We start from the raw sequence: 27544 nt of genomic DNA, 5'->3' as shown, positions 1-27544 counted from the left end.
TATCGCGAGCCACAAAATGAAAAGTTAACAGTATTAAGCAAGAGAGAGATAATTATTTCACTTTCATAGAGCCACAGTGGAAGATGAATTGGGGTTCAGAATACATAATATAGATAAAATGAAAACAAAAGATTTCTTTGACAATTCTGAGATACCCTATGCATAAGCAGACTTACCTTCCTTGGGTGTGACTATTTTTTCGGCAGCAACAAGCTCCTCGACTGATTCAGACTCCTAAAATGGATAATAAAATAAAAATAATTATAAATAAAATGATTGTGAAGTAAAAACACATAATCAATTTTTGTATCTTCCCCGCAACTTTGGAGATTAAATCCAATGAAGTTTAGCAATTTTTTCCTCATAGCCCAATTTTTAAGTTAGATGTGACTGTATACTTCAAAAACAGCAAATAACAACACAAAACAATTCTGTTTACTTATGAATTAATATTCTTCATGAAATACAAGATTTTCCCCCACATTTACGAGCATAGGCTTAATGGTATGTTAGTCACCCAAGGCATTGCTTACAAAAATTTATGTAAGATCTTAACCCTTTGTGCTTGAGTTACCACCAAGATAAAACATGAAACCCACTTTTAAAGTCGAAAAAAATTATTCAAAACATTTCAAATACATACATACATTTAATCAATGTTATTAGAGTGTGGATACAGTTCATTCCCATTTTATGTTTCTGTAAGGCCACAGCAAGTGGGGAGGGGGGAGGTCGAGAGGTTCAAATCTCCTCGAAGAGCCAGGGTGAAACAATTTAAAGTGAAGCCCATTTGAATGGGCTCACCCTTTAATATAACCCCTCCCCAAGTGAACTCCTAGAAATTATGTCCTCATTATGGCTTTGAAATTATCTATTAAGGAATCTCTCCATGACAATGCTGAATACCCTCTATTTGCTACATTTTATATCACACTGTGCTGGAGACATTCAACACCTGAGCTGCTATAGTGTACATGGATCAGTTGAGTTGAGCTCTATATCAAAGAGGGAAAGGTTGAAGAGCATATTCCTAGTGATTAATTTTAATTATTAGCCAATTTCCACTGATAGATAATAAAAATATAAAAAAAATATGGCAAAAAAAAAAGGAAATCCAATAGTTCTAAGAATTAATAGAGAGCTCGATGGACCACATGCCGACCAACTCCTTTGACATCATACCAAAAATGATGCTATAATGGATGAATGATGAAGATGGCAAGATTTTCACCTACCAGACAGTGGCGATACCTTTGCAAGACAACAGTTGACATGTTAGTGGAAGAAGATACATATTCAACTTCAGAGCTCCAGGCCAATGTGGAATTTGTAAGGAAATTTGAAAACAAAAGCAAGTCTGAGTCAAATAGCTGATCATATTTAAAGGTTATGTCCTTGTAGAAGATACTTTCTGAAACATATGCATGCTTTTTTAGAGATAGATAGGAGAAATAATGCAAACATGATAAGAAACAATGAACAAAAATAATACATAGCTAACCAAAGATTAAAGATCTGATTTTTAATCACTAGTGTATTTTATGCCTGGATGTTAATCACTAAAGTAGAGATAATGGGAACTATTTGAATTGCTGAGAGGTATTATGAAGAAGATTTTGCATACATTTTTGCACAAATAAATGCAATTCTAAATGCATAACTCGTAAATTAGGTAGTGATAAAGAGGAAAGTATACCACCCAAAATTATTGAAGAAGTACATAAAAAACAATGTAGCAGCAAATAATAAGAACTTAAAATTATGCAGAAAGAATTGATTAAAGATTAAAAATAATCAAGTAATATTTTAAGTAGGTAATGCATTATTCAAATACAACTTTTAGTTTTCTGTTGAAATTTATCACTTATGCGATTATCAATCAAAAAGAATAGCTATTCATCTTTAAAATGACACAGGAAGATGTACACTAGATAAAGGACCATTTTCTTCCCTTGTTTGGAAAAATAACCATAAAAGGAGGTGAATTTAAGAGGATGCTTTGATTTTCCAGAAGTCTTCCACTCATCTGTTTCAAAATTGCATATTTTTCACATAATGGCATTAATAGGTATTTGCGAATTAACATGGCAACAAAAGTTATGACAGCAAAAATATAAAATGATAAAACCAAATGACAACAACTGAAAGTTAAAATATTATACTTTGCTATTTACATACAGATCATATTGGGGATACCCTATCCGAGGATAAGTTAATGTATACTACCTCAAAATTACATCCATTACATCTATATTTTATGGGCAATTTTCAAACTAACGGATATAAATATAAGTAGTAGCTTACAATCGAAGAAATCTTTTATGGTGATATTCATTTAAAATGCAAGGAATGCAAAACTTTTATGGATATAAATCCAAAATTAAACGTTAAAGTGAGATAAAAGGGCTTCTAACAGACAGCAATAGAAAACTGGAAGTTGGCAAACCGAAACTCCTTAGCAGCAGAGAAAGTCTTAGGATTATCTGAAAATTATCTCTGTGACATAACTATGTATACATCTGCTAAAAATGTATGTGAAATGATTTTGCTGAATGGTGATTATACTGAAAACCACACCCAGAAATATGGCAAATTGTGCTAGTTGGTACTAACTGCCCAAGTTCCTAACTCAAATACCTAGAGTTCAAAATGGGAAAAATATTTCTTACTACATATGTATTATACCTTATCTACACTGTGTGTACCCTATAGATCACCAATAGAGCAAAAAATCTGAAGTAGTAATTAAATTCAAACGAGATCACATCATCAGTATTAGCATAGGATGGTTAAGCTTCCACTCGGTGAAGAAAAGAAAACTTAGCCACTATAGCTGGGCTGGAACAACATTTTCAGGCCTCAAATATGTAATATTAAGAATAAGTTCACTACCAAATCATTTCTAAAAACACTGTTACACCATAATGAATCATAGGGAATTTTCTCTCTGCACCATCTTGAATTCCAAAAAAACACAAAGAAAAAGCAAAAATTGAAAAAATAAATAAAAATACAGTAGCATTAAGACTGATTCAATAAGTCCACTAGCTACCTTCATTATGTCTTGTTCATCGTATGTCACATCCAGGCTCACATTCCGTCGTAGAGAGGTATCCCTTGATGGTCCAAGTTCTTCCTTCAAATTATCAAAGCCAGACTGATCCAATCGAACTTTAGCAACTGCCTTTTCCATGTCGTCAGTAACTAGTTCAACGTTGAAAATGCAGCGGTCAACAATGTCCTCTCGATTTATCTTTCTTAAAGATTTCTCAAGAGTGTTACCTGCAAAGATTGCAGAAATATACTACATTCAAATATAATAACACATTTTTAAAATAAATAGCCTCATAGAAATAAATGTTGCCATATGAAAACCATCAATGGACTACTGGCGACTGCAGAATAGCATTTGAAGAATCAATTTGGGGGTGTGATACATACACCTGTGTTGCAAAAAATATTGTTCCATGGACTAGGCATCATAAACTACTAGCTATTCAAAAGGGTGGAAAAACTGCGTGAAGTACATATATGTAGATAAAGGAATCAGAATCCTGAGAATATGATACTGTCAAGTTCCTAACTCAAATGCCTAGAGTTCAAACTGGGAAAAATATTTCTTACTGCATATGTATCATACCTAACCTACAGTCAATCAAACTCCTTTGAGGGAGAGCCTCGTACCACCAGGATCCAGACAACAGCACACCCACTCCTTGTGTACAAGCAATATCTCTTTAATATGATGTCATCATACAGCCATCAGATTGGAATCAAGCCCATCACCCTTAGCATAGAGTTCATTTCAAATATCTTGCTCAAGTTTTTTGGGAGGTGAGGGTGCAGGGAACGTGATTTCCTGAAAACCAACCAGATTGCAATAGGCAGAGCCTAGCCCCCAGGGAATTCAGTCGCTTTGAGACCTCCGTGGTGTACGCTTTGTGAGTAAGTTAGCCGTGTTGCCAAGTGGGAAGAGTGTTTTTAATGCAGTCTGTCGTTCCCATTCACTGACAAAGTCTTTTGAGTAAACATGGCAACGCCCACCACTCTCTCTCTCTCCCCATCCTACATCCCTAGGTCCCACCTCCTGTCGCAATTCTGCTCAAAACACACACAACAGGGCTAGTGGCAAAAATATTTCAAAAGGACCATAGCTCTTGGCAGGTTGACTCAGCGTCAAAATCAAATCAAAAACAACTTTTTGGGGGATGGAGGGCAGTGGGGTGGGGGAATGCTAGTTATATTTTTCGTAGGGTGTTTTACAATCATCATAGACTTATTCCCTGTTTCTTTTTATTCCTTTGCTCCCTTCTCTCTCTCAACTGCCAGCTAACAGGGTGGAAGGGAAATAGAAATTAAAGGAACTAACGACAAAGATGGATTACTAAGTTATAAAATTTTGACAGGAAATAACAATAGTTTGAAGAAAAGTATTTCTTAATTTTTAATATGCTTCAAAGTTAAGTCTTCATTAATTATGGTAACAAAGGCAGAGAAAATACCAACTTAAAACTTCACTGAATTTGTGATCATAACCACCAATACAAGAAGAAGAATCATTTGGTAGGTTGAGCAATTAATTTGCTTGATTAAAATTGTATGAATACAGGAAAATTGAAATGCCAATTTAAGTAGGAAAAGATAATTTCTTATTTCTGGAGCCAGTTTTTCAATACGTAGCAGCTATCTACAGGGGGAGAATGAGCTATGCTGAGAATGCGAAAGATTTCGAATGAAAAAGTGAAGGAAAGGTGCTAATTCCCCACCACATGCCTTTTGAGGCAGCTCTCAGCTTAGTGCGTATAAGTAGAGACATAGGCCGATTTAGGGGAGGGGCATGGACGCTTAAAAAATAGATAAAATTTTTTATACTGTCATCATATTCTTCATTTTTTTATGCATTACCCCCATTGGAAATATTCAATTGTGTTCAATTGAAGAGTGACAAATTTCAATTAAACATATGGAAATTCAATTGAATATGAGGAAATTCTATTGAATATTGGCACGTTCTGCCAATTCAATCTGCCGATACAATGGAAATTTTCAATTGAATCAGCAGATTTTTTCCTATAAGGATGGATCCTCAATCATTTAATTTCACCTTTATAACTTAAAATAAATTGAAAATTTCGTACAGAAATTGTTGTATCTTGTTTTTAATCTCAAATATGAGAAGATCGTTTGCCTGTGAAACCCTTGTGCTCCCCCATAAAAAAATCTGGATCCACCCTTGAGTAGAGATATAGACGAGTGAGGGCTTTAATTCCCTTCCAGAGGCTGTATGATGACATCAAGTAATATTGAGGCCACTTATACACAAAGGAGTGGGTGTGCTGACGTCAGAGTCCTGGTGGAAGGAAGTTCTCCTACATGGTGAGTCACTGGGACTGACTGCTAATGGAGAATGTACAGGATTTGATAACACGTGTACATTAACGTGTACTAAGCTCAGCTTTTCAACTAAGTCAAATAACTTATTATTTATGATAACTAGTCAATAATTCAATATTTTTGGTATCACAAGTATATGTATCACAAATCAGTCATAATAACATGGTTTTCTGAGCATTCCTCCGTGGAAAATTTGCAATAATGTCATCATGACACTTTTGATGTCAAAAAGCTCATCCACCACTCATCATTGGCTGCGCAAAAAATCTACAGCCTAAAATGATAGTTATCATAACAATGAAATTTAAATATAGTTTTATAAATTTTATTGTATTTAAGTAAGGTTAAAGTTATTTTTGTGACTTATTATCCATTGAAATATTTAACTTTTCATAGAAAATTAAAAATTAGCTTAGCTTAAAAATGGCTTTATAAGTCTTATCAATCTGAGGTTTTTTGACTTTGAAGACAATAGAGAAGCATAAAAAGTTAAGAATCAGACTCATACCTGTGGCCTTATTCCCTGATTGCTGCATCCATAGCCTCAACATGACCATGGCTTGTTGAGGAACACTGTCGGGATATTCTGATTGAATTAGATGAATATCATCTTGAGCAATACCCAGCTCATTAGCCAACTGGATCCAGTCCAATCCAAGAAGATTACAAATGTCAGAAAGACGAAGGTCAGCTTTGTGAATATTTTCTGTTCGACCTAGGAGCAATAATAAAAATTGAAATATGTACCTCTTAAAACATGAACAAGGTAGATAATAGGTTTGAAAATAAGAGAAGATAAACATTTTGAGACATTGATAGGCAATGAAAGTTCTGATTGACCAAAACTGACTGTGAGAGGGTGACCAGAATAAATATGGTAAAAATCCATTTCAATATTTATCCACGAAAATTGTAGTTATATTGCTGGTATGTCTCGTATACAAAGTGGTTTCAAAAACCAAGGTGGCAGGATAATGGTTACAGTGAGGATAAGGCCCATCATCTATAAGATTCACTTACTAGAGTTTGCATTGTGTTGCTTTTTAAGACCTAAAAGGACAAGATTCTAAACAGCTAGCAATGTACACATTCAACCACGACCATTGAAAATATTCCTCCCACAAATGTATGCTTAAAAATCAATTATCTATGATTTACCTGTTCTTACATATTCTATATATCTCATATCTTACAGTATTAACACTTATTGGTTATTAAATTATTTGCTTTTTGTACATCTCTAGCACACAAAAGCCTATATACTCCATCTATATTCCATTAGTGAGGTCCAGAGACAATCCACATATGACTCAGAAATGTGGATAGTACTCTTAATGAAAGCAACTAGTAAGATTGGATGAAAAATAATGCAAGTTATGAGTGGAATCTACAACTGAAAATTGTTTCATTAGGCACCACTGTTGTAATCAATTTTTAGGTGGGCAACAAATTATCAGAATCACCATAAAATTCCTTCCAGCTTTGCCATAACAACTATTTGAAAAAGAAAATTGAGAAGTTGAGATATTATTTGTAAGAAATTTGAAATTTTCCATGAAAATGTCCCCACGATTTAAGATCACCTGAATGTAATTTGGAGCATAGAATAAAGAGGCAAAGGACTCGGATACCTTGCATGCTTATAACTCTAATTAACTCCCACACACAAATAATCCGGAATGAGTTCTGCCACTTTTTATGTGAAATAAATATCTCATGATTTAATAAATGCTGAACATCTCAGAAGATTGCAGTATATCATTTAATATGATCGAAGCATACATTTACTGAATTTATTTGATCTAGTTCCTGCATTACACAGCCTTTAAATTGAGGAGAAAAGTTCATAACATTTTCAGAGGGTGTATAGTCCAAGTGGAAAAACAACAGGGGCCAAATATGCAAAATAATTATTTATTTCACCATAATATTACTCTCCGCTAAAGATGGCTGCATGCAACCTAAAACACTTATTTTCTCTAAACTTATTACATGACTGAAAAATGAAATGAAATGATTTAACCGAGGTTAATATTTCATGAAAGAAGTCACAGAATTGGTGAGGATACTATGTACGACATATCAGACACTCAGTTCCTTTGATTCAGTTTGTGTAATGAACACAGTTCATGTGAAAGTCATCGATTTTAATCCGTGTGATGGTTACATTTATTTCTAATGAAGATAAGGCAAGGGCCATACAGCATGACACCCAAGCTCCTACAAGATCTCGGAAGTTGCTATATTGGGCCTGAACTAAGTGGATGGATGACAGTGACAGATTAAGGGAGGAAGAGGGGAAGCGGCTCCTTTATGAAAATTTTTATTTTACTAGCTTCACGAACAATGTTTAAAAATAATTGAAGAATGTCAAAAAGCCACTTATCCACGCATATCAGACCTTAGATACACTGTTACTAAGAGGTATTGCATATCACCAACACACCAAAAAAAGTAACGAAGTCTCCAAAATAACAACCTGAATCTGTAATATACATTAATAAACTATCATCACATTAGACCACTAGCTGAAGACATGAGTATTGAGTATTCCACCATACTATGTCTCAAAATATGTTTATGTTTATCTCCATCGTACTGTCAAACTGCAGAAATTTTTCCATGCACTTAAGCGTCTAGTTAAAAAAATTCCAGCATTCAATCTCAACCTTTAAACCACTTGAAATAGCTCATTTTGTCGTAGGTACTTTTAAATTCAGAGGGAATTTTACAACATCTTTCACCTTTCCATTCATTTTTTTTAGAGATCCCAGCATCAGCTTATTAAAAATAAAACTTACTTAGGCTTCCATCACGTAGGAAACTGTATTTCTTCTCCAACTCAAGCAAGTCAGGTTCTGATGGAGCCATCTCAGGTGTGATTGTTTCTGGGAGGACTATATTTAGAATACAAATAGGGGATTGAGGTGGCTCGCCCTTTGCAACCTGGAAGACAATTAACAATGATAGCCAAATTTCATCTGTGTCATGAATAAATTGTAAATCTATGATATTTTGGACAAAAAATTTCAGTACCAAAAAGGGTAAAATTGATTTCAAGAATAAATATCCTACTTAATTAAAGGTATGAAAAATCAACTGGACTATAAAGTATCATATTTCATTGCCCAGACTTATTATCACAAGGGAACAGTGGTGAAGGTCTTGTGTCTGTACATATATTATTCTTGATCTTTTGCCAAGATGATAATTTGGTAGATTTCTTTCTGATTACATTTTTTGGGAAAGTAAAATGCAATATACGCTATGGAATTATAAATACTACCTTGGGCTCTCTCATGAAAAGAATCCGGCCAACAGTGTCAGCATGAGGATCCTTGACTCGGACTGTGAAAGGCAGACGATTTTCCTTGAAGGCATGGAAACCCAACTGCAACTGGTCTCCAGATTTAGTTACTGGCACTAAATTACCAGCAAATTCCACAAATTGTGATTTCCCTTCCAATACCTATGGGGCAGGGGAATAAAGAGTTAAACATAGTGCATGATGTAATAGCAATTTATTTTCAATTTATCATTCCAAACAGTTATGTACAAATATCTAATTGCTAAATGTTACAAAAACAGGGTTAGTATTACAGTGAAAATAATTACAGACTTTTAATATATTCATTCACTTATAATCTAAATTGTTATTGATTTTATTTGGTGTTTGAAGATGAATTGGTGTTACTGGTATTATTGATGTTACCCAGATGGCACAGAATCCTCCGTATCTAATTCGTATGCAGATAGTATCCATTGACGAAAAGCGATGGGGCGATATTCAATGGATACTATGTGCATACGAATTAGATACGGAGGATTCTGTGCTGTCTGGGTAGTGATAAATATTTAAAAGTGTTAATGATGAGAATAGAAATATGCTGCAACGTTAGTAGAAATAACTGCTGGCCGATGTAAGCTTGTTATGATACCTAAAAAACATCCAAACTTTTTGAATCATTGGTCTCACCTCAACATCTCTGCTTTTAGCCACTTCAGTAAAATGCTCCTGATGTTCTAGAGTCTTATCCTCTTTGTCATCAGTCATACAGAACACTCGTAGCCTGGCTTCCAACACATCCACACGTTTTGCAAACACAACAAATCTACAGAAGAGGAATTTCACAAATCAAACTGATGTTCAACGTCAATCTCCTCACATCTTTTAGCACTAAATATAAAATCTTCTTAAAGTGTTCATTTCACATTTGTCTAATGCATCATTTAAAAGATAACCACTAGTTTCCATGAATCTATTGCTTAATGCATGATTGAAAATTATTGATAAAGAACTAAGACATGGAGAATTGCTACAGTTTACAATTACATATACACTGAATAACTCATAAAAAGAATAACTAAGACATGCACATTATTTTAGTTGTATTTTGATAAAGAGTTCACGTCACAACACAACGAATTCCAAAATAAGGTAAAAAAGAACATGAATTCCATGCAACATGAAAATAACTTAAGCTCAGGTGAACACTATGTAGACGCAAGCATAGAGATAAATGATTTTTCACAGCAGGATATTTGCAAAGGCAAGTTCTATCACCTTAATGGTAAAGGTATTTTCGATACCACTATGGTGTAGAGTAAAGAGTGAGTTTCAAGAAATAGGAAGTTCTGCCATGTTTGCTTCAAGGAAAAGCACTGAAGAAATTAATAAGAACAGTCCCATTTTCCCTGCCATAAAACTCACTTTGCCATGAATGGCACATGTATTGCTTCCTTGTACAGCTCTGTCGCCATTTTAGTGGCTTCAGCAATGTTTCGACAGTCCATTAGCCAAAACCTAGCTGAGACAGTGGTCGTGAAGGACACACAGTCATTAACAAATGTAAGAGGAGTTGAGCCGGTGACATCTTCCCACTGCGCCCGAGTTGTTCCTCCTGTAATTTAGGTAAAGGCAGAATATTTATCATTAAAAATTGGACATGAAGAAAACAAAGCAACAACATATATCATACATAGTTTTATTCAGGAGAATATCTTCTAAAGAATTTCAACAAAAAATCTGTTATGTTACGATTTGAAAGAAGACAGTCAACAAGTTCTGATAATTATTAACAGAAGCAATTAAAATTCTGTATAAAAATACTGAAGAATTGTCCAGTTATATTATCACAATGAGCTATGATTCTTTGATGTATTTCCATATATATGACCGAGAACTTGAAGAGGCAAAATAAAAACTGGAGTAATGAAATTACCAAATTTTGACAAGGTTATCATGAACATCATTTTCATGCACCACTTTTGAGTGAATATATAAAGCTTTCCATAAGTACAGAGGATTAAGGAGTGTAATTGTATTCTGGCATGCAAACTGAGCAAGAACTCAAAACATATGTCATATTGAGTGTGAAAAGTAATTAAATGAAGACAGTATTCAATGTGACTAACATAAGTCAAATTTTGATAAGGATCTTATCCTCATGCAGACAAAATAATAAGCCAATCCTCCTATTCTAGGTATAATATGAATTAAATTGAAAATTGCATTCATGAGATTTCTAATTCTACACACTTTTACAGCATTAAGATAAATATTCTCCTTTTGAGTTCAAAATATCCTTACTTTAGTTGGGTCACTGTAAGTATACATTATGGCTAACATAACTAGTGAATACTAGCTACCAAATGTACCATTCTACCCCAAATTTCACTATAAAAGCCAGGGAATATATGGTTGTTATTCTGATCTCTATACCCACATTAATAAGTGAAACAGACATTAAATTTACTACACTGACTCAATTCCAAATGAAGAAATAAAATATATTTTACAATTGATGAGCTTGTAATTCATGATACTATACTTGAGCATTTAAATGATTATCAAAATAGCAATAAAATCTTAAAAAAGCAACAAAATTACATGATGTACGCTCTATTTTATAATATAAATATTCTGGTCCATGTTCAACTGCTTTATTCAGACCTACATCATTAACCTATCCTATTTTAAATGAAATTTAAATTATCTAATATGAAAATAAACAAACAAAAACATGGCTACTCCCATCTTCAAAATTAAAAACTAGCTCAAAAATAGCAGCATTTTAGTAGGAAAACAATAGAAGAAAGCAGCAATAGTTTCAGAAAAGACCCTTTAAAAGGGCAACTAAATGATATTTTAAGAGCAATTTTGTAGGAGTGGTAAAAATATCTTTAAAATTTACTTATGCCCTCCATCTTGCTATTCTGGAGTCACTGCGTTCTATAATCGTTTTTAGGTAGACAAGCCTAATTACAGATCCAATTTTTTTGCAGGAACTGGTCTATACCACTACGTAGATTACATATATGCCTTAACCATAGGTATGCCAACACATTATTTATGATCTGCATGTATAACTATGTATCAGATTGGGGTAGTGGATTGATAGTCTTCTCCAGTGCTATAAGTTGCTAAAAAACAAAGTGCAAAAAAAGTATGTGATAAAAATTGCCAAAAATAACTACGTTTATACAAGTTTGCATCAACTTCAGAGAATTTAGTCTACTTAACATGAAAATCTTCCATCACCCATATTGTTGTAGTGTTCACACAGCAAGTGTGCGGACACTTCACAAAAATTTGCTCAACAATAGTGATGCCACCACCTCCATTTTGTTCAATAAAGCAAATGGTGATTGTTAAAAAAAAAAAATCAAATTCATGGACCAGAGGTGCAAAAGCAGTATTTTTTTCCCTGCAGGAGGCATATGCAGCAAATGTACTTCCCAACACTTCAAGTACCCCATCTTTTGTCACTGATCGGAGACGAGGGGGACAAAAAGATTTCCCACAGAAAAGGGCCACAGATACGTGATCACTACCGGCAGTTTGGATCAGTTACCTGAAGCCCCTAAAAGCATGTATAATTTTGCATTTTTTAACAACTTTTTTTTGAGAGCTAGAGGTTATAAGTAAGGAGAGTGAGGCTATAAATTTAAGTGTTCTTTTACAAGTGAATCCGAAGGAACCGATTGGAAGAGAAAGAATAAAAAAAAGGAGACAGTGTTGCCCATTACCTTTAAGTGATCTTTTCCGAAACACCCCTGGCATTGCGTGCAGCATTGTTTAATAAAGTGAGGGGAGCGAGTTAGTAAATTGTATCGGCAACAGCAAAGAAGTTTTTTTTTCACTGTTTCAAAGAATAAAGTGACACACCACATTAACACTTAACGATTAACAACAATCACTTTCCTATCCTGCAAAAGAGCATCACAATGACTGGGACTTCATACTGATCTCAAGTCTCAAATTTTAAGCTTTACGTAAAATATTATTCCCTGACTATAACGCTCAATGCTAGCTCCTCCACAAAGCTTATGCAATGCACACTAGTCTAGTAATGCTACAAGGTTTGGGCTTTACTGAAAGATGGTAAAGACAGAGAAATTAAACTACAAAGGTTATAAGAAGTTTTCCTTTAAGTATTTTTCACACTTGGTATAAAGAGTTTTTCTAGGCCAACAATGAAACACACAGCAATTAAGGACATCTATATTTTACATTCAGGGCTTAATTGCAGGGCTGGCTGGAATTTCAAATTTCTACTCACACACATGTATGAACTTGTTATACACTCTATATATCAGAGCAATAAAAAAGGCAAGCAAATGAACATAAAGAAGCTCAAAATATCATACTCCTCTGAATGGAGTGAACTGATTTCAGTGAATGAAAGAAGGACAGATGGAAGGCGGCATATGTGGGTATCTTCATCTCTTTTAAAACTATTTTTTTCAACTTTTCTCTACTTCAATCATCACATTATGCATTTTAAACTTTAAAACAATGAGAGAATCCAATGAAAAACAGACAACAATGGAATATTTTATCTTTTCAGCAAAATGGCCTACTTTCGCAAGTAAGAACATAAAGCACTATAACTTTTCAATTACCGGCTACGAAAAAATTGAGCTAACAAGGATACTAAAGTAATTAACAAGCTTTTTAATAATTTAAAATCGACGATTGACACTATATATCTCTCTACTTTTAAGGTTCATTCACTATTTTAGGAATTAAGATAATAGTAATGCTGCCATTAGGCATGGCTCACAGAAGATTATGAGTTGATCTTTGGGCATGCCATTGCCCCATTAGGATTGGAACAGGTATCGAGCACTGTGCAAGCCATTACCTGTTATACTGCAGAGCAGCCTCAACGTGGGTGCATCACCCGAATATTGATTGATCATCCCCTTGTTTGCTGCCTGCGGTACTGGTATTGTCAAAGTGATGGGCTTATGGAACTTCCGTCTCCTGGGCTCAACTGTGACTATTGGCGACACCGCCACGCGATTCCCAAGTAATTTAGCCACCAACTCGGCTGAAATAGGCTGGGCCTGAAATTACAAGTACATATGCATGCTAAAAGTCACAAAACACTCTGTAAGTCATGAACTATTTCTCTGCATTTTGGGTTTTGGATGATCATAGAAACCCTTGAAGTTTCAACAGTATTCTTGATTTTGGTATCAGCAAAATTGATAATTTATTTGATTAAATGAATTTGCCAAGCACAGATTAATTTATCTTAATCATGGCTATGGCATTGGCCATATGGCCAAAGTCTTCACCCTGCTTTATGTGCTGGAAGGTACGATGAATATGAGAAGACCACGTAGGTATGCCTTCATATATCAAAGCAGTAGAATGTGTTTCATAGCTTAAGCATACTGCCAGCCTTTTACAAAAATCAATTTAAAGCAGCCTAAAAAGGGCTTCATGTGCACATTAGTAAATCTGAGTAGATGGAATGATCAACCCTTCCTTAAAATGAACCATAAGCAGCTATACGACAATGATTTTTCAGCAGATATTGATAATTGTATCCTCTATTTTACTTACTCAAGTATCACAAAATTTAATCAACATACGTGGCTTGAAATTCAAAAATGAACCAACATATCAAAATAACTTATTACCTGAAGTCCATGTTTCTTGAGAGTCTTTTCCTACACATTGCTATTTCTTACACCACTTTTGATCTGTTGAATGAGATGTATTTCTCAAAGACAAAAATAAATGAAGAGATATCTCATGAATAATAATTGTGAAGAGTAATCTTTAATAGCACATTGATGCTCATGTTGTACACCTGAAGCAATTTCATGAATAATTTCAACAATGTGAAAAGTTCAAGCTACAGCATCACTGAATCCACTGGGCGTCCACGTTGAAACTCATTTTATTTAAGACTAAGATTCAGAGAATATGCAAAACTACCACATCTACTTGGAAAGCTTACTGCATTCTAAGCAAAATGGAACAATCTCAATAGATATTTTCCATTGATTATTTAAACGTTTTAATCAAGTGATTTATAATGATATAGCTATGATCCATAAGTTTTATAGCTATGTTCCATATGTTAAAGACTAATTGATAGTGACCTGTATGCTTTTGAATCCTTGAAAATGTCTTCAACAAGTTTTCACAATGCAATTAGAAACCAAAAACAACGACTACAAAACAAACAGAAAAGCAAAACAATAAAAAAATCATTGTCTTTTTGTAAAGTTGAGAGTGTTTCTGAAGCAGAAATATGATGAAGATTCCTATCATCTATCTCTGCTGCCAAGCAAGATGTAATTTTTCCACCAATAGCTGAACACCCAAGCTGAGTAGTTAGCACAGAGATAGGAATAGGGTAATGAAGTATACTATGAGACACAGCACAAAAGCAGGGCTCGAAATAGCAACAAGTGGCAAAGCAAGAAGCCATGGCATTCAATGAAGAAGCATAGAAAAGCCCAATAAAGTTAGTTAAGTTGAAACTTGGATTACCAAGAAAGGTATTTCAAGCTGATATTTATGAGTGCCTATTTCGAACCTTGCTTTAAGATATGGTATGAGAGGGTGAGAATTTTAATGGCTACTAATGATTGCACCCAGATGTTGAATTTTAACTAATTTTATTGGGCACTCAGATGGTATACATGTTAGTAATATTAGTGCAAATCCAATAACAGTGTATTAGTCAAATGACAAACATAGTATTAATAAAAATCAATTTGAACCAATAACATATTAGATTCCATATACCTGATGAACCTTTGGCATGCAATATAATAAAGAAACTAAATTTATATCAGTATTAATTTTAGCCCATTATTTCCATCACTACCCCAATGGATGAATGTCAATACTGGAAAAATGCCATCAGAGATGGTATGAGTGAATACCTGATAAAAATGCTAAAGCCTCCATATAAACTGTCATCATGCAGTTACCAATAAATTATTGAGATTATTACCCCATGCAAATACATTATAGAGGGAAAGTTACATTTGAAAGAAAACTTTTGATTATTAATCACAAAAGCAGGAAATTATTGATTCATATCCTCAGACCACCACCATTCACATTATAATCAATTCTTTGGTATACTTAACTTCATCCATTAAGGATAATTGTAAATCTAATAGCGCCTCCCTCTAACCAAATGTAATGGCATTGATTTAAACATGCAGTTGTATAAATATTTAAGAGTAATGCACAATATTTAACAAACAAAACAGGCAGTTGAAAACAGCTTATTTTTTGCTTTGGTTATTGGTTAATATTTATCCATGGAACAAGTTCTACTCAGTTTCTACTTAGTTATGTTTAGTAAAAGAAGTTAGTTAAGCAAAACTATGAAGGACATTCATTAATACTGGCTAGTAACATCTGTACTGTAACCTATCTGAGACTCTATAAAGTCATGGTAACTGCAAAGAAGCATCATAAATTCTGAACTGTTAATATTAAAAATCAACAACTTCATATATATATATAACTCAATATGTACTTGACAGATCTATCAGTGCTAGTAATCTGCTCTACAGAAAACAACAAAGCTCCATCTCCGTTCTACTTTCATAACAAAAATAATAATAAAGTTACAGGGTGATTCTTTAGTTGGATTTTTGGGAACTGGTGTCGTACACAGGGTATGTTTTTAAAAATTAATTCAAATACAAAAGGTAAACTACTGATCAAAAATATCTGAAGATCAACTATATCATTTGGTGCATATTTTTATAGACTAGATTCAATTTGGGTGAGATTAATTATGTTGTTCAAGGAATAAAATAATAATAATAATAATGTACGAGACCATGCAATTAAAAGCCTTAAAAAATAAATAGATAATTATCAAATAAATAGAACATAGAGCTAAAATATTGATGGAACGGCAAAATATTCACAGATGATTATATGTATCAACATGATAATAGTAACTATCATTCTCAAAAGTATTATTGATAAATACTATTTTTAAATCAAAGACAAGTAGCAATAATGTCATTAATATCATTTACATGAGATTGCACCATTAGCCCAAGTTATTGCATGATTGATAACATTATAACCTGAATCACAATAAATGCAAAGTTTGAAATCACAATACTAAACACACTGCAAATAACAGCAAACTTGGCTAAATTATTTCCAAAAATAGAAATAATACCAGTTTGAGAGACAATGATTTAAGTCTCATCTTCTTACAGAAATTAATTAGAAACACTCCACTAAATATTACTTAAGCCTTGATTTTGTTACAAGAGGCTTACATCAAAACTGCTAAAGGTTTTTTTTTATAAAATTATATACCTGAAAATTTCTCCATTACAAACAATGTTATTCAGTTTTAGGCTTCACTAATTGCACTTGACATTTTTAATTATATCAATCCTCAAAAGGTACAGCAGCAAAAACCACTATCTTCCGCAATTACATGGACTAGCATTTGTCAAAGCTTCTCCTCTTAAAACAACAACAATATAAAATAATTAACTAACTGCTAATACTGCAATGCGATGGATGCCACTTAAAATAATTTCACAAAACATGGCTTCCATCATGTATCTTTTGTACTGCGTACATGAAAACACTCCCCTTCCTCCTCCTCCCGCATAGGGGAAGATGAGGCAAGGGGAGATGGACACCCTTACACCTTAATAAGGGTTTTCAAATAATAAACATGACCAATGCCATCACCACACTAATGAGAACCGCTTCTTCTTAGGGATGTGGTTCACAGTGATCTTTTTCAAGAGTCCCGTGTGTCCCTTCCTTGGCTTAAAGAGATTTACCTGGAGCCCAACTTTGATCTTCTTGGTGAGGGCCCCTTGTGGGAACACCGCTTGCACCTGTGGTACCACGGTAGATGATACCATTCCACCCTCGGGGCCAATAGCATGCACTTCCTGGCGGACACGTGACACAATGGCAAAATACTGGGGAAAGTCTGTGGTTAGGATTCGGGTGATTCTGTTGGTGTTAAGGTCTTCCAACTGGGTCAGTTCTGTGGAAGAAAAAAACGATTACATGAGGATTAGCAAACTGATCCAACAAATCCCAATAGGATGTTTCCACAAAAAAACTACACCAAAGGCTGGTTTATAGAAATAATTAGCTATAAATTATCCATAGGGAGCATTTAGCAGAGATTCCACTACCCAAATAACAATGATAGCGTTCTTACAAAAAATTATTGCTGAGCCAGGTGAAATTAGTGCAAAAGTAAAAATAGGGTGTTGGGTCAATTTCGAAATAATGGGAAGATTAGCATGAAACGATGAAATGTATAATTGTGCAGTTATTTTTATTAATGAGCTTTTCATCTGTGTTTTGTTAGCTCTAACTCTATATTATTGAAGAAGACATCTCACGATGAAAAATAGCATTGATAAAATAAGGAATAGGGATCATAAACGTCCAAAAAGACACTGAAGTAGCTAAGAAACCAATGAACTTGATTTCAAAACAATGTGTGCGGCAGTTTGCTCTTAATTCTTTAGAAGAATGATAGTTGTCGTCAAGTAGGAGCTCATTTTTTCCTCTGAATGCCCCAGTAGTGATGCTAATTTTAAGTCCTAATTTAAATTGATAGCTAATTTTTTATACACCAGCCTTAATTCTTTATTGAATTTTAAGTTACAGCCAACACTCAACAATTCGAAGATAAGTTTGATATAGCCCTTCACTCAAGCTTCATTCAGCTTTTTCAGAAGTCTTTCACTGTACACAAAATTCTTGTTTTACACCCTTCATCACCTGCCTAATCTATGGCCTTCCTTTACTATTCTTCCCTATAATTTTCTTCCTTACTTCGACGCTTCTATTCACAGCTCTGAGCAGACTACTTTTTTTAAGTATGTACTCTTTGCTTGGGCTTTTAGTGTGTCATTAAGTTTAACTGTGAGCTTGATGGATGACAGAGAAGACAAAAAGCATTCTTGATTGATTTGAGAGAAAATTACTACCATTTTCCATACTACATAAAAACATCCAAATTCAGTGACTGATTTTGGTATGGTTGTGATGGACTGCAAAAGCTATCCCACAGAATATAATATAGCACAGTATATCCTTTAAGTATGAAAGGAAGACCACATAATGGGTGGGTAGATGAAGTACATTTGATGCACTGAATAGTAGAGGCCTTCACGTTGTAGAAATCCATCTTACTGATGTGTGAATGAAAAACTTTGCTGTTTCTACAATTTGGAACTTTATTTTCCTGACTAGTTTCGATACACTGTATCATATTCATAGGACTAGCCCAATGAATATGATACAGTGTATCGAAACTAGTCAGGAAAATAAAGTTCCAAATTGTAGAAACAGCAAAGTTTTTCATTCACACATCAGCTGAAGTACATTTTGCCATTTATATGATCTCTAAGGATTACAACTCAGGAGGAGATCAGCAAAGAGACAGAATCATGGAGTTAGAAGGCATAGGAGACAAAGGACCAATCTGGGCTATTCTGCCACATATAGAATTCTTATTCATCTGATTTTCATAAAAATGGGTAAAAGCTAATGATGAAAATGAAAGCACAGGCTATGCAATACAGGCAGTAACCACTTAAAATGAATCAGAAAACCGGTGATATAGAATTAAAAACTATAACAATGGGCATTGGTAGAAAAATTGTCAGGGGGTGCATTCAGTGCCACCCCTGGGGTGTTATGTTGCCAGCCGTGGAAATTTATAGCCAATTCGATTGTGTCCTTTCTCTTGAAGCTGGTTTAGTATTGAACTGACCACTGAATTTTCTCATTGGCCACTTTTTCATGGTTTTAGGTTTCACAATCATTTCCTAAAAATTTTTCAAGAGCTATAGGCCTATAGGGGTGCAAGTGCACCATGACTATGACACTTCACTTCACCATAACAATAATAATAATATTTAATGATATTATATGTTCCTATCCCTTTCTTTCCTTACCTGTGAATTTATTTGTATTCAAATAATAATAATATTTATTGGTCCTAATACTTTACTAAAGTAAATGTCTTTAAAGGAATCTTGTAAGACACATGATGATGGTTATAATCCACTTCTAATGCAACCATGTACAGAAGAGAGGAAAATTGAGGTCTATGACCCCAAAGATGAAATATGAAATGAAAAACTTCCCATACAAATAGTTTTTCATTTCATTTGGTAATAGGTACAGACTTAATCAGAAGATTACGCATCAGCACTACATTTCAGGTTGTTTCATTCTGATAGTTTTCCAAAGCTTGAATATAAATACCTAAATATATTGCATGAATATACTTCTAAAAGCATAAAAAAATGGTCGCAATGCTTGAACATACTTTTAAATGCAGAAACAAAAAAATGGTAGAGCCAGTGTGATTTATGAAAAAAAAAAGGGTGAAGTGAAAATTTCAAAATGGATTCATTACCTTCTCCATCAAAGCTTTCATTGAGGACATCTTGGATTGCCTCTTCACTGGCCTCCAATGTGTGTTCCCGCCATGTCTCTCCATTGTCTGAGCGAAGAATCACTATTTCCCGTTCTTTGCCACGAAGAGAACCAAAATGAGGTACCTCAATGATCACAGGCCTGCAAAACACAAATTTCAAATCTCAGTCACATATTAAAGCAAACCTTTATTCATTCTATTTCTCTATTTCATGAAATGCTGCTGAAAATAACCCAAAAATCCACAATTAGACGGTATATTTTTTCTAACAACTGATTTGCATAGAAGAGAAAGTGAAAAAACGGCAACGCAACTATTTTCATTAGACTTCACACCTTAAAATATTCATAAGCGCAAGAAGTGAGTTCACACAAAAATATACATATTTGAACTATTTCTCCCACCGTTTAGCAGAATTCAGACCAAGATGGACTCATAAAAAGTTTCAGGTAAAAACAAAAACTTTTTCATTTTTTTCACAATAAGTAGGGCTTCTGGACTGTGGTAAATAAAAACTTCACAAAGCAGCATAAAAAGGGACCAAAAATTAGCATTAAAAGTCAGTATAAAGCTCCTGCTTGCAATAAAGTTGGTAAATAAAATCTTTTCAATCAAGCAACTTTATGAGAAAAACGCATGACAATTCTTGAGAGAACTGGATAGAGGCTAATTACCCTTGTTATCTCAAGAAAAAGCTGGCATCAAGTTCCATTCACGAATTCAGCATCATTAAAGAATTCAGCAACATATAAACATACAATGAATTAGCAGGAAGGCATGAGTGTGATTCAACCTACTGAGAGCAAACTAAAGATACCTGCCACGGTTATCCCGTTCCGCAATCTAAGTGAGTCATCCCAGATTTCTACCAAGAGCGTGATAGTGAATATGACCAACAGATATTGATTTTAGGGGAGTAAATATGCTATCATTAATAAGGGAATGGGAATCCTAAGAAACAGAGTTTAGCATAAGCATCAGAGAGAAAAAGTCTAAGGAAAATCACTTCAGGAAACCTTAGAGATCTGCTATGACAACCTTGCAAGCCATCCATTCTCTGATATCATAATAGGTTCTATCACTCAGACCCTATAATGCAATTCATTAATAGAATTCACCATACAGAAGGGAAAGTTAGGATAAGACTTATAAAACATCTCACGCCATTTTTTCTTAAATTAAAAATGGAAAAATGCAAAAGTAGCATTCCACTTTTCATGAATAAGTCACATTATTTGAGCTCTGGTTTATTGGCTTATTCAGGGAGAACCACTCATTGAAGGAAGTAATAGCTGATATGATAGTGTGAAGAACTATGCAAGGCTGAGGAGGAGCTGAGAAGGGGTGATCACGTCAGCAGGAGTGTGTGATATTGTCAACTTATCTGCAAAAGGCAGTCGATTTTTCACCACAAATAGCTTGAGAGAAAGGAGATGGATTGAAAAATAGTAAAAATAGGTCTCTTTATTTATCAAACTAACATAATCAAAAAATTTAAAAAATGTTGTACAAATCCATTGCCAAAGGTAAATAACCCACGACCCTCAGGCCAACATTGATCATCCACTTTCTGTACTTGGTTAAAACTTCAACAGACCATGATGTACAGCAAACTTATTTTGGGTAAACCCAAATCACTATTGAAAATACCTACCAACTTCCTGCAGGTATTCAATGGGAGCAGTGGAGACAAAACTGTCTGTAAATATTTCAAACTGTGCCGTCAGAGTGCCCAAAAGAAGATCACTGGATATTTATTGTAAATTGAAGAATTTCACTTTAGCTTTATAACAGGGATAGCTAGTTTATTAATGCTGGCATATCCGAAATTCAGCATCACCCCAACTTTAACATGTGGCCTTCATGTATATTAATATCTGCCAACAAGCTCTTTTATGCTGCTCTGTTTGATGTACTGGTGGCATTGCATTTGAAGACATGTAACTTGTAAATGTTGTGTTGCCAAGGCTTTGTGTGGATTTGAGGAGGGGATTGTTGAAAAGAGATGAAAGGCTACTCTTTTGGAAAATAACTCCATTGTACTGATTCTCAAAATTATGCAGTGCTTACCCCAAAAATTTGGCTGCCACTGGTCCCAGCTCCAAAATCCTGCTGGCAAGGGCTTCACCCTCCATCAAGGGAGGTGGGTGAGCAAGTTTGTCCTTCTTCAGGTATCGGCACGTGATCCTCATGGGCATTGCCGCCTTGCGGGGTGGCACAATGACTCGCACTCCTGAATGCCTGCACCCACGCATAGCACCACCTCTGGCATCCACCATGAAGCTCACCAAGAAACTGAGATACAAAGATGCAAATGATTAATGAACTGTACCACTGGGTATCACAGCTCTAAGAAGAAGACAGTGATCATTGCAGGAAAGTTCAATCCTGCAACGAAACTATGACATGCATGTGACAGTTTTCATCATCACAACATCTGTATGGAAAGTTTTGAAATAGATCATGCATCATCACTGAAAAAGTAATGGTGAGAAAATAGATTTGGGCATGTCAATATTTTTGACTGATTGATTTGCTTCATGCATTTTTATTTCCTAGCAGCAAGATTAACTCAACTGATTCCCACCATCACCAGAGTAAATGGTTGGATGAATATTTTTGGTATTTTTTTCCAAGTGGAATAAATTAAATACATGCTGTTGGCTTAACAGAATATAATACGATGTCTGGCTCTAAAAATTAAACAATGCAATACGCAGTAAGCAGTGGTATCTAAATGCATAAATGTGTACACTGGTGCAAACGAAGACATCCTTGCTTTAATTGTGATAATTGCAAAAATCATGGAAAAAATGACCCATGGGAAAAAGTACTGAAGATTCAGAATGTGAACGACATGCAAATTTACTTCAAGAGGAAATGAAATACAAAGTTCTGAAAATTGTGCTAGTAAATAACAGAACCATTTCAATACAGAAAACTGCAGCAGTAAAATTTAGACGTACATTTATCTTTGAGAGAACAAAAAGGCATTACAAATACTTTCTAAACATATACAAACCATCTAACAATTGTACCTATGCAAAAAGAATAGTCACAGCAGAAAACACTAATAGGTGCATACAATGCTTTACATTAAACTTACGTTTTCCACTGAAGTTTGCTGAACATTTTCATTCCATAAAGTCACCGCAAGTAGTTAAGGAAAGGAAAAATTAAGTTAGTTATTTACATTATATATTAGGAAAAACCTATAACCTTTGGAATAATCCAGTAAACATCAGTAATATGTCCTAATTTAAGTATGCTTGATAGGTTTACATGCTAAATTAAGTAGACAATCCACCAGGTACAAAAACTATCACCACTCCAAGATTAAGGTTAGTAACATTAGATAATGCACAGTCTCAGATTTCATCACAATAACAGATCACAAATTACCAGTAAGAAAGTAAACGCTGCTCATCCTTGATCCAATACTCTTAATCAGCATCTCAGTCTCCTCTTCAGTTTCGGAATAACCAAGTCACAAGAAGCAGCAACATAACATACGCATATTTCATTATTCACAACCCTGATTTCCAACATTCCAGCTTATATCAAATATAAGAAATTCTGAAGCTATTTTATGGTTTTGAGATTCATGTATGTACTTAGTTCAGGCTTATTTTTTCCATAGGTAACAGATATCTGTGGAGTGGCATATGCTTGCAAATGCGTGTCGTTGAACAGTTTATGTTAATATATATCCAATCTAACTGATTATAATTGCAGAGTTATACTAATGGATTTCAATTGCCAAGGTTCATACTGCTTATATAATGGAACTTACTTATTTCATTTAAAATACTCTACTTAGCCTTGAATGAACATATAATGGGACCGCGCCAGCAGGAGTAACAGGGCTACCCAGAAGTTGAGTAGGATGTGCTGAGTTGCAAGAAAACAGAAAGGAAGTATGTAACTCTCAGTGACCAGCAGCCACTGATTATTTTGTTATGAGGGAAATTTTGAAACTGAATGTATTTCATATGCAAAGTTCCAGGTGTAAGACTTCATTCATAGGTACTTATCTTCAGGTAGCAAGAGGGAGAAATCAGGGAAAATTTGACCCTGGCAAGAGAAAACCACTACTGAAGAACAAGTATGTACATTATTGATATTAACTTTAATAATATATGTAGTGAGTAGACTAGATGGCTTTAAGTGCTACACCATAATGATTTCCTCATTCTCTGACAGACTAGCCTAAACCCAATGACCTTCCTTACTTCTTCTATTCCTAATACTTTTTCATCAATACCCAGCAGTGAAACTTCCAGTGAGGATAAATCCATTGCTTTGACCAGTGAGTGATTTTGGATCACCCAATTTTACAGTGATCTCAGATGAATTAAGGTGACAAAGGAACCCTTTTCTTCAGCACATCTGTATGCTTACTTTTTACAGCTATCACTAAGACAGTAAGGCTAGTTTATGGTTTCCTTAAGACAAATAGATATAAGGGATCTTTTGCTGACATCCTCATATCATAGGAGTCTCTATAAACTCTTTCACATGTAATAATGATTATAAATATTAATTACAATTGTGAGGCGGTTAAGAAATTTAATCTTTACCACTGGGTTAAGTTAGCTTGGTATGAATAAGCTTAAAGGAAAGAATAGTTTTCACATCAATTTATACTTGATAATACATCAACGTCTCAAATTTTGTCAGTTATACTCAACACAATTTAAAAAATCTTGATAGGCAACATGTACAAGGGCAGTAGTGTGAGGCTAGTTATTTCCAAATACACATTCGAGAGCAAAAAAAGCTATTTCATCCTCCTTATTAATCCATACTTTTCCTCAGAGCCTTACTTAATTATTTTTCCTCGTGATTTGTATATAAACAGACGAACAAATGACTATGACAAACTGCATTAGACTTACGGACATGGATGGCGATTTTGTACTTTGACTTTAATCTTCATCAGAGGCGATGACTTAATTATAGCTTTTTTTCCCATAAATTAGGCTATTCTATTTTTAAACTAAAAACCATACACTCAACGTATAATATCTTGAAGGTAAATTTAGAATTTGAAGACTTCGCATTACTTCTTTTGTAGTTAACTTCATCTAACAGAGATTAAAGCAAGAAGCATGCTGACACAACTATATAAGCATGCATAAGGTGCACCACATAAATCAATGCAGATGCCTAATCTTTTGTACCTGAGACAAAGAGTGCAGTGAATGAAGATGAGTGTGTGCACTAAAAGTATATCTGCAAGAGCTCACAACATAAATGATGCAGAGACCAAATATTTAATTACGGATACTCTACAACACCAGGAAATTTGAAGATTCAGGCAGCGGAGACAACCCAAAAAGTCTACACTTATTCACCTAACTCATTCATGAAAGAGAAACTAAAGAAAATAAGATCTTGGACCTAATCACAACAGAAAATACAAGAGCAACTGGAAAGCACAGTTATCACATGAAGCTTTGCTTTGAGGTAGCCCTTTTGTTTGGAAAATTTTCAAGTCGACATTACTTGGTATGATGTCCAGAATTTTCCTCTCCTGATACCAGCCAGACTAAACCTTGCGGTATTCTAACTTTAGTTTGAAAGATTTCTGAAGAACTTAAGCTGATTCATATTAACTCACTCACGAGTGAACTCACTCAATGATAATATTTCACTGTTTGGAGGCAATAACAAATACACAATTGAAATGAACCATTCCAGTCAAACTGAGTGTTTAAAATGAGCCGTTACTCATGTACTCTAGCTTGCCACTTATAGAACTTCCAAACAATCACTGTATTTGGCAAAAATCTGTGACGCCATCCTTATATGAGCCCAAAATTGGAAATATAGAATAACCCCCCAGGATCTTCCAATCAGCAGCCCAATATTAATTCCACCCATTGAACCGCCACACTCTCAAACACAGATATATACATTTTAATTTTAGGGAATAAAATGAATTTTTTTTGTAAACTGAGGTGAGCTCAACCTTTACTGATTTCACCCTTTCATGCTGAATGTCGGCAGTAGCCAACGAGTATTTTCATATGCAAAAGATATATAAAGCATATGCAAATGTTTTGTAGTTATAATCATGTATTGTTCGCCCTATAATTATGTACATGTTGGGCGAACATTAAACATAATAAATAAATAAATAAATAAAAAGACCTACTGTTAACGCAAAACTAGCTGCTCATTCTCTAAGTCCACTAAAGTTGTTTTAATTACCTAAGGAGTCCAAATCACTCCCCCCTTCCATTTGCACTTCTCCCCCTCAAAATTTTTTCAACAGAGTGGAACCATAAAAAATGTGTGCTATTAGAAAAAGCGTGACCTCATGTGAAAACCATGCCCATCAGCTACATTAACTAGAGTAAAACAATATAAAATGTGCAGTGCATTTTGGTGCATCAATACTTTTTCAATTAATCAATACATTTTATAAATAAAATATTATACGTAGGAATAATGTTTCTGCTCTTGTCAAATGAGTTAATAAGAAATTAATAAGCATGGTAGCATTGCAGCAGTCAAAATCGAAATGAAATCAATTCATACTTTTTAAAAATCCTGCATTAATTGCTTGGATTGTTTACTGGCATGCTATTATTCATTAAATTTGCTTTCGATGCCCGGTGGTCAGCAACAAAAAGTAGCTCATTATATATTATTATTAATTGGCAATCTCATTAACTCCAATGATATTAAAAGCTGGAAGTGATGACTCAGCCAGTGCAAAAATTTTAGTTTCATTAAAAGCTGATTGGGCGAGCGCATTAATGGAAAGCTTATATCAAAAACCAGCTAGAGCCAATAAAAGAGTAAAATTAGCCTTAATTTTTATCACATAACTGTGTAGAAATTTCTCCATGAAAATTAAATTGCGGCATTAAATTTTTGCCCTTGCCTCCTGTAATTTATTCATAGATTACCTATATTTTTGAGGTGGTGGAAGGAGATAAAAACTAAGTAAAAAGAAATTGAGCTGGTAATACTGATGGGGTTAATATCAACACATTCAGAAATAACTGAGTAATTTCTAAGGCTCTCAAAAATCTGAGTTCAAACATCTGCGATGATGAAAAATGATGTGTATATGTACCTAAAATAAGAAAGACTGCAGAAAATTTTGAATAGATGTAACTTAACGATCAATTAATGTACTTAAATATTTTTCTACACAAAAAATTCTTTAAGTTCTTTTCATCATTAACTTCTGGAATTTAATAATGCTGGATAAAAAAATCTTTCTGAAGTGTACTCTGGAAGACTTGTCATCTGAAAAATTCAGGATCCTACTGTAAATTTTTGAGTTAAGTATGTAATATGGAATTTATACCGTAGTTAAAGTTGAAAAAGTCTAACTCACTGAAAATGGGGCAAAATCCACTATAACAGCTGATTATGCATTTCTGGACTCAACAGTGTTTAAAAATACT

The 27544-nt window shown here is 34.3% G+C and overlaps 1 protein-coding gene across 29 annotated transcripts in view; it reads right to left on the bottom strand.

Moving 5' to 3' along the window:
* LOC124160805 (ankyrin-3) overlaps positions 1–27544 on the bottom strand; it is a 684504-nt gene that overhangs the window by 138725 nt on the left and 518235 nt on the right. For 24 of the 29 annotated variants that reach the window (XM_046536858.1, XM_046536863.1, XM_046536865.1 and 21 more), the window contains 13 exons: positions 23224–23241; positions 22188–22412; positions 20097–20257; positions 17485–17696; positions 13542–13746; positions 12424–12450; positions 10106–10295; positions 9371–9506; positions 8681–8863; positions 8196–8340; positions 5903–6109; positions 3053–3282; positions 177–234 (listed from right to left, as the gene is read on the bottom strand). In XM_046536858.1, coding sequence (XP_046392814.1) covers positions 177–234; positions 3053–3282; positions 5903–6109; positions 8196–8340; positions 8681–8863; positions 9371–9506; positions 10106–10295; positions 12424–12450; positions 13542–13746; positions 17485–17696; positions 20097–20257; positions 22188–22412; positions 23224–23241 — 1997 coding nt within the window. Of the gene's footprint in view, positions 1–176; positions 235–3052; positions 3283–5902; positions 6110–8195; positions 8341–8680; positions 8864–9370; positions 9507–10105; positions 10296–12423; positions 12451–13541; positions 13747–15301; positions 17697–20096; positions 20258–22187; positions 22413–23223; positions 23242–27544 lie in introns of those variants that run through there. The other 5 variants (XM_046536850.1, XM_046536877.1, XM_046536849.1 and 2 more) reach the window with 4 other exon arrangements.

The sequence above is a fragment of the Ischnura elegans genome, chromosome 6, assembly GCF_921293095.1.
Source record: "Ischnura elegans chromosome 6, ioIscEleg1.1, whole genome shotgun sequence".
Lineage (NCBI taxonomy): Eukaryota > Metazoa > Arthropoda > Insecta > Odonata > Coenagrionidae > Ischnura > Ischnura elegans.
The sequence above is the reverse complement of the archived record's forward strand: the minus strand, read 5'-3'. Positions and strand labels throughout refer to the sequence as shown.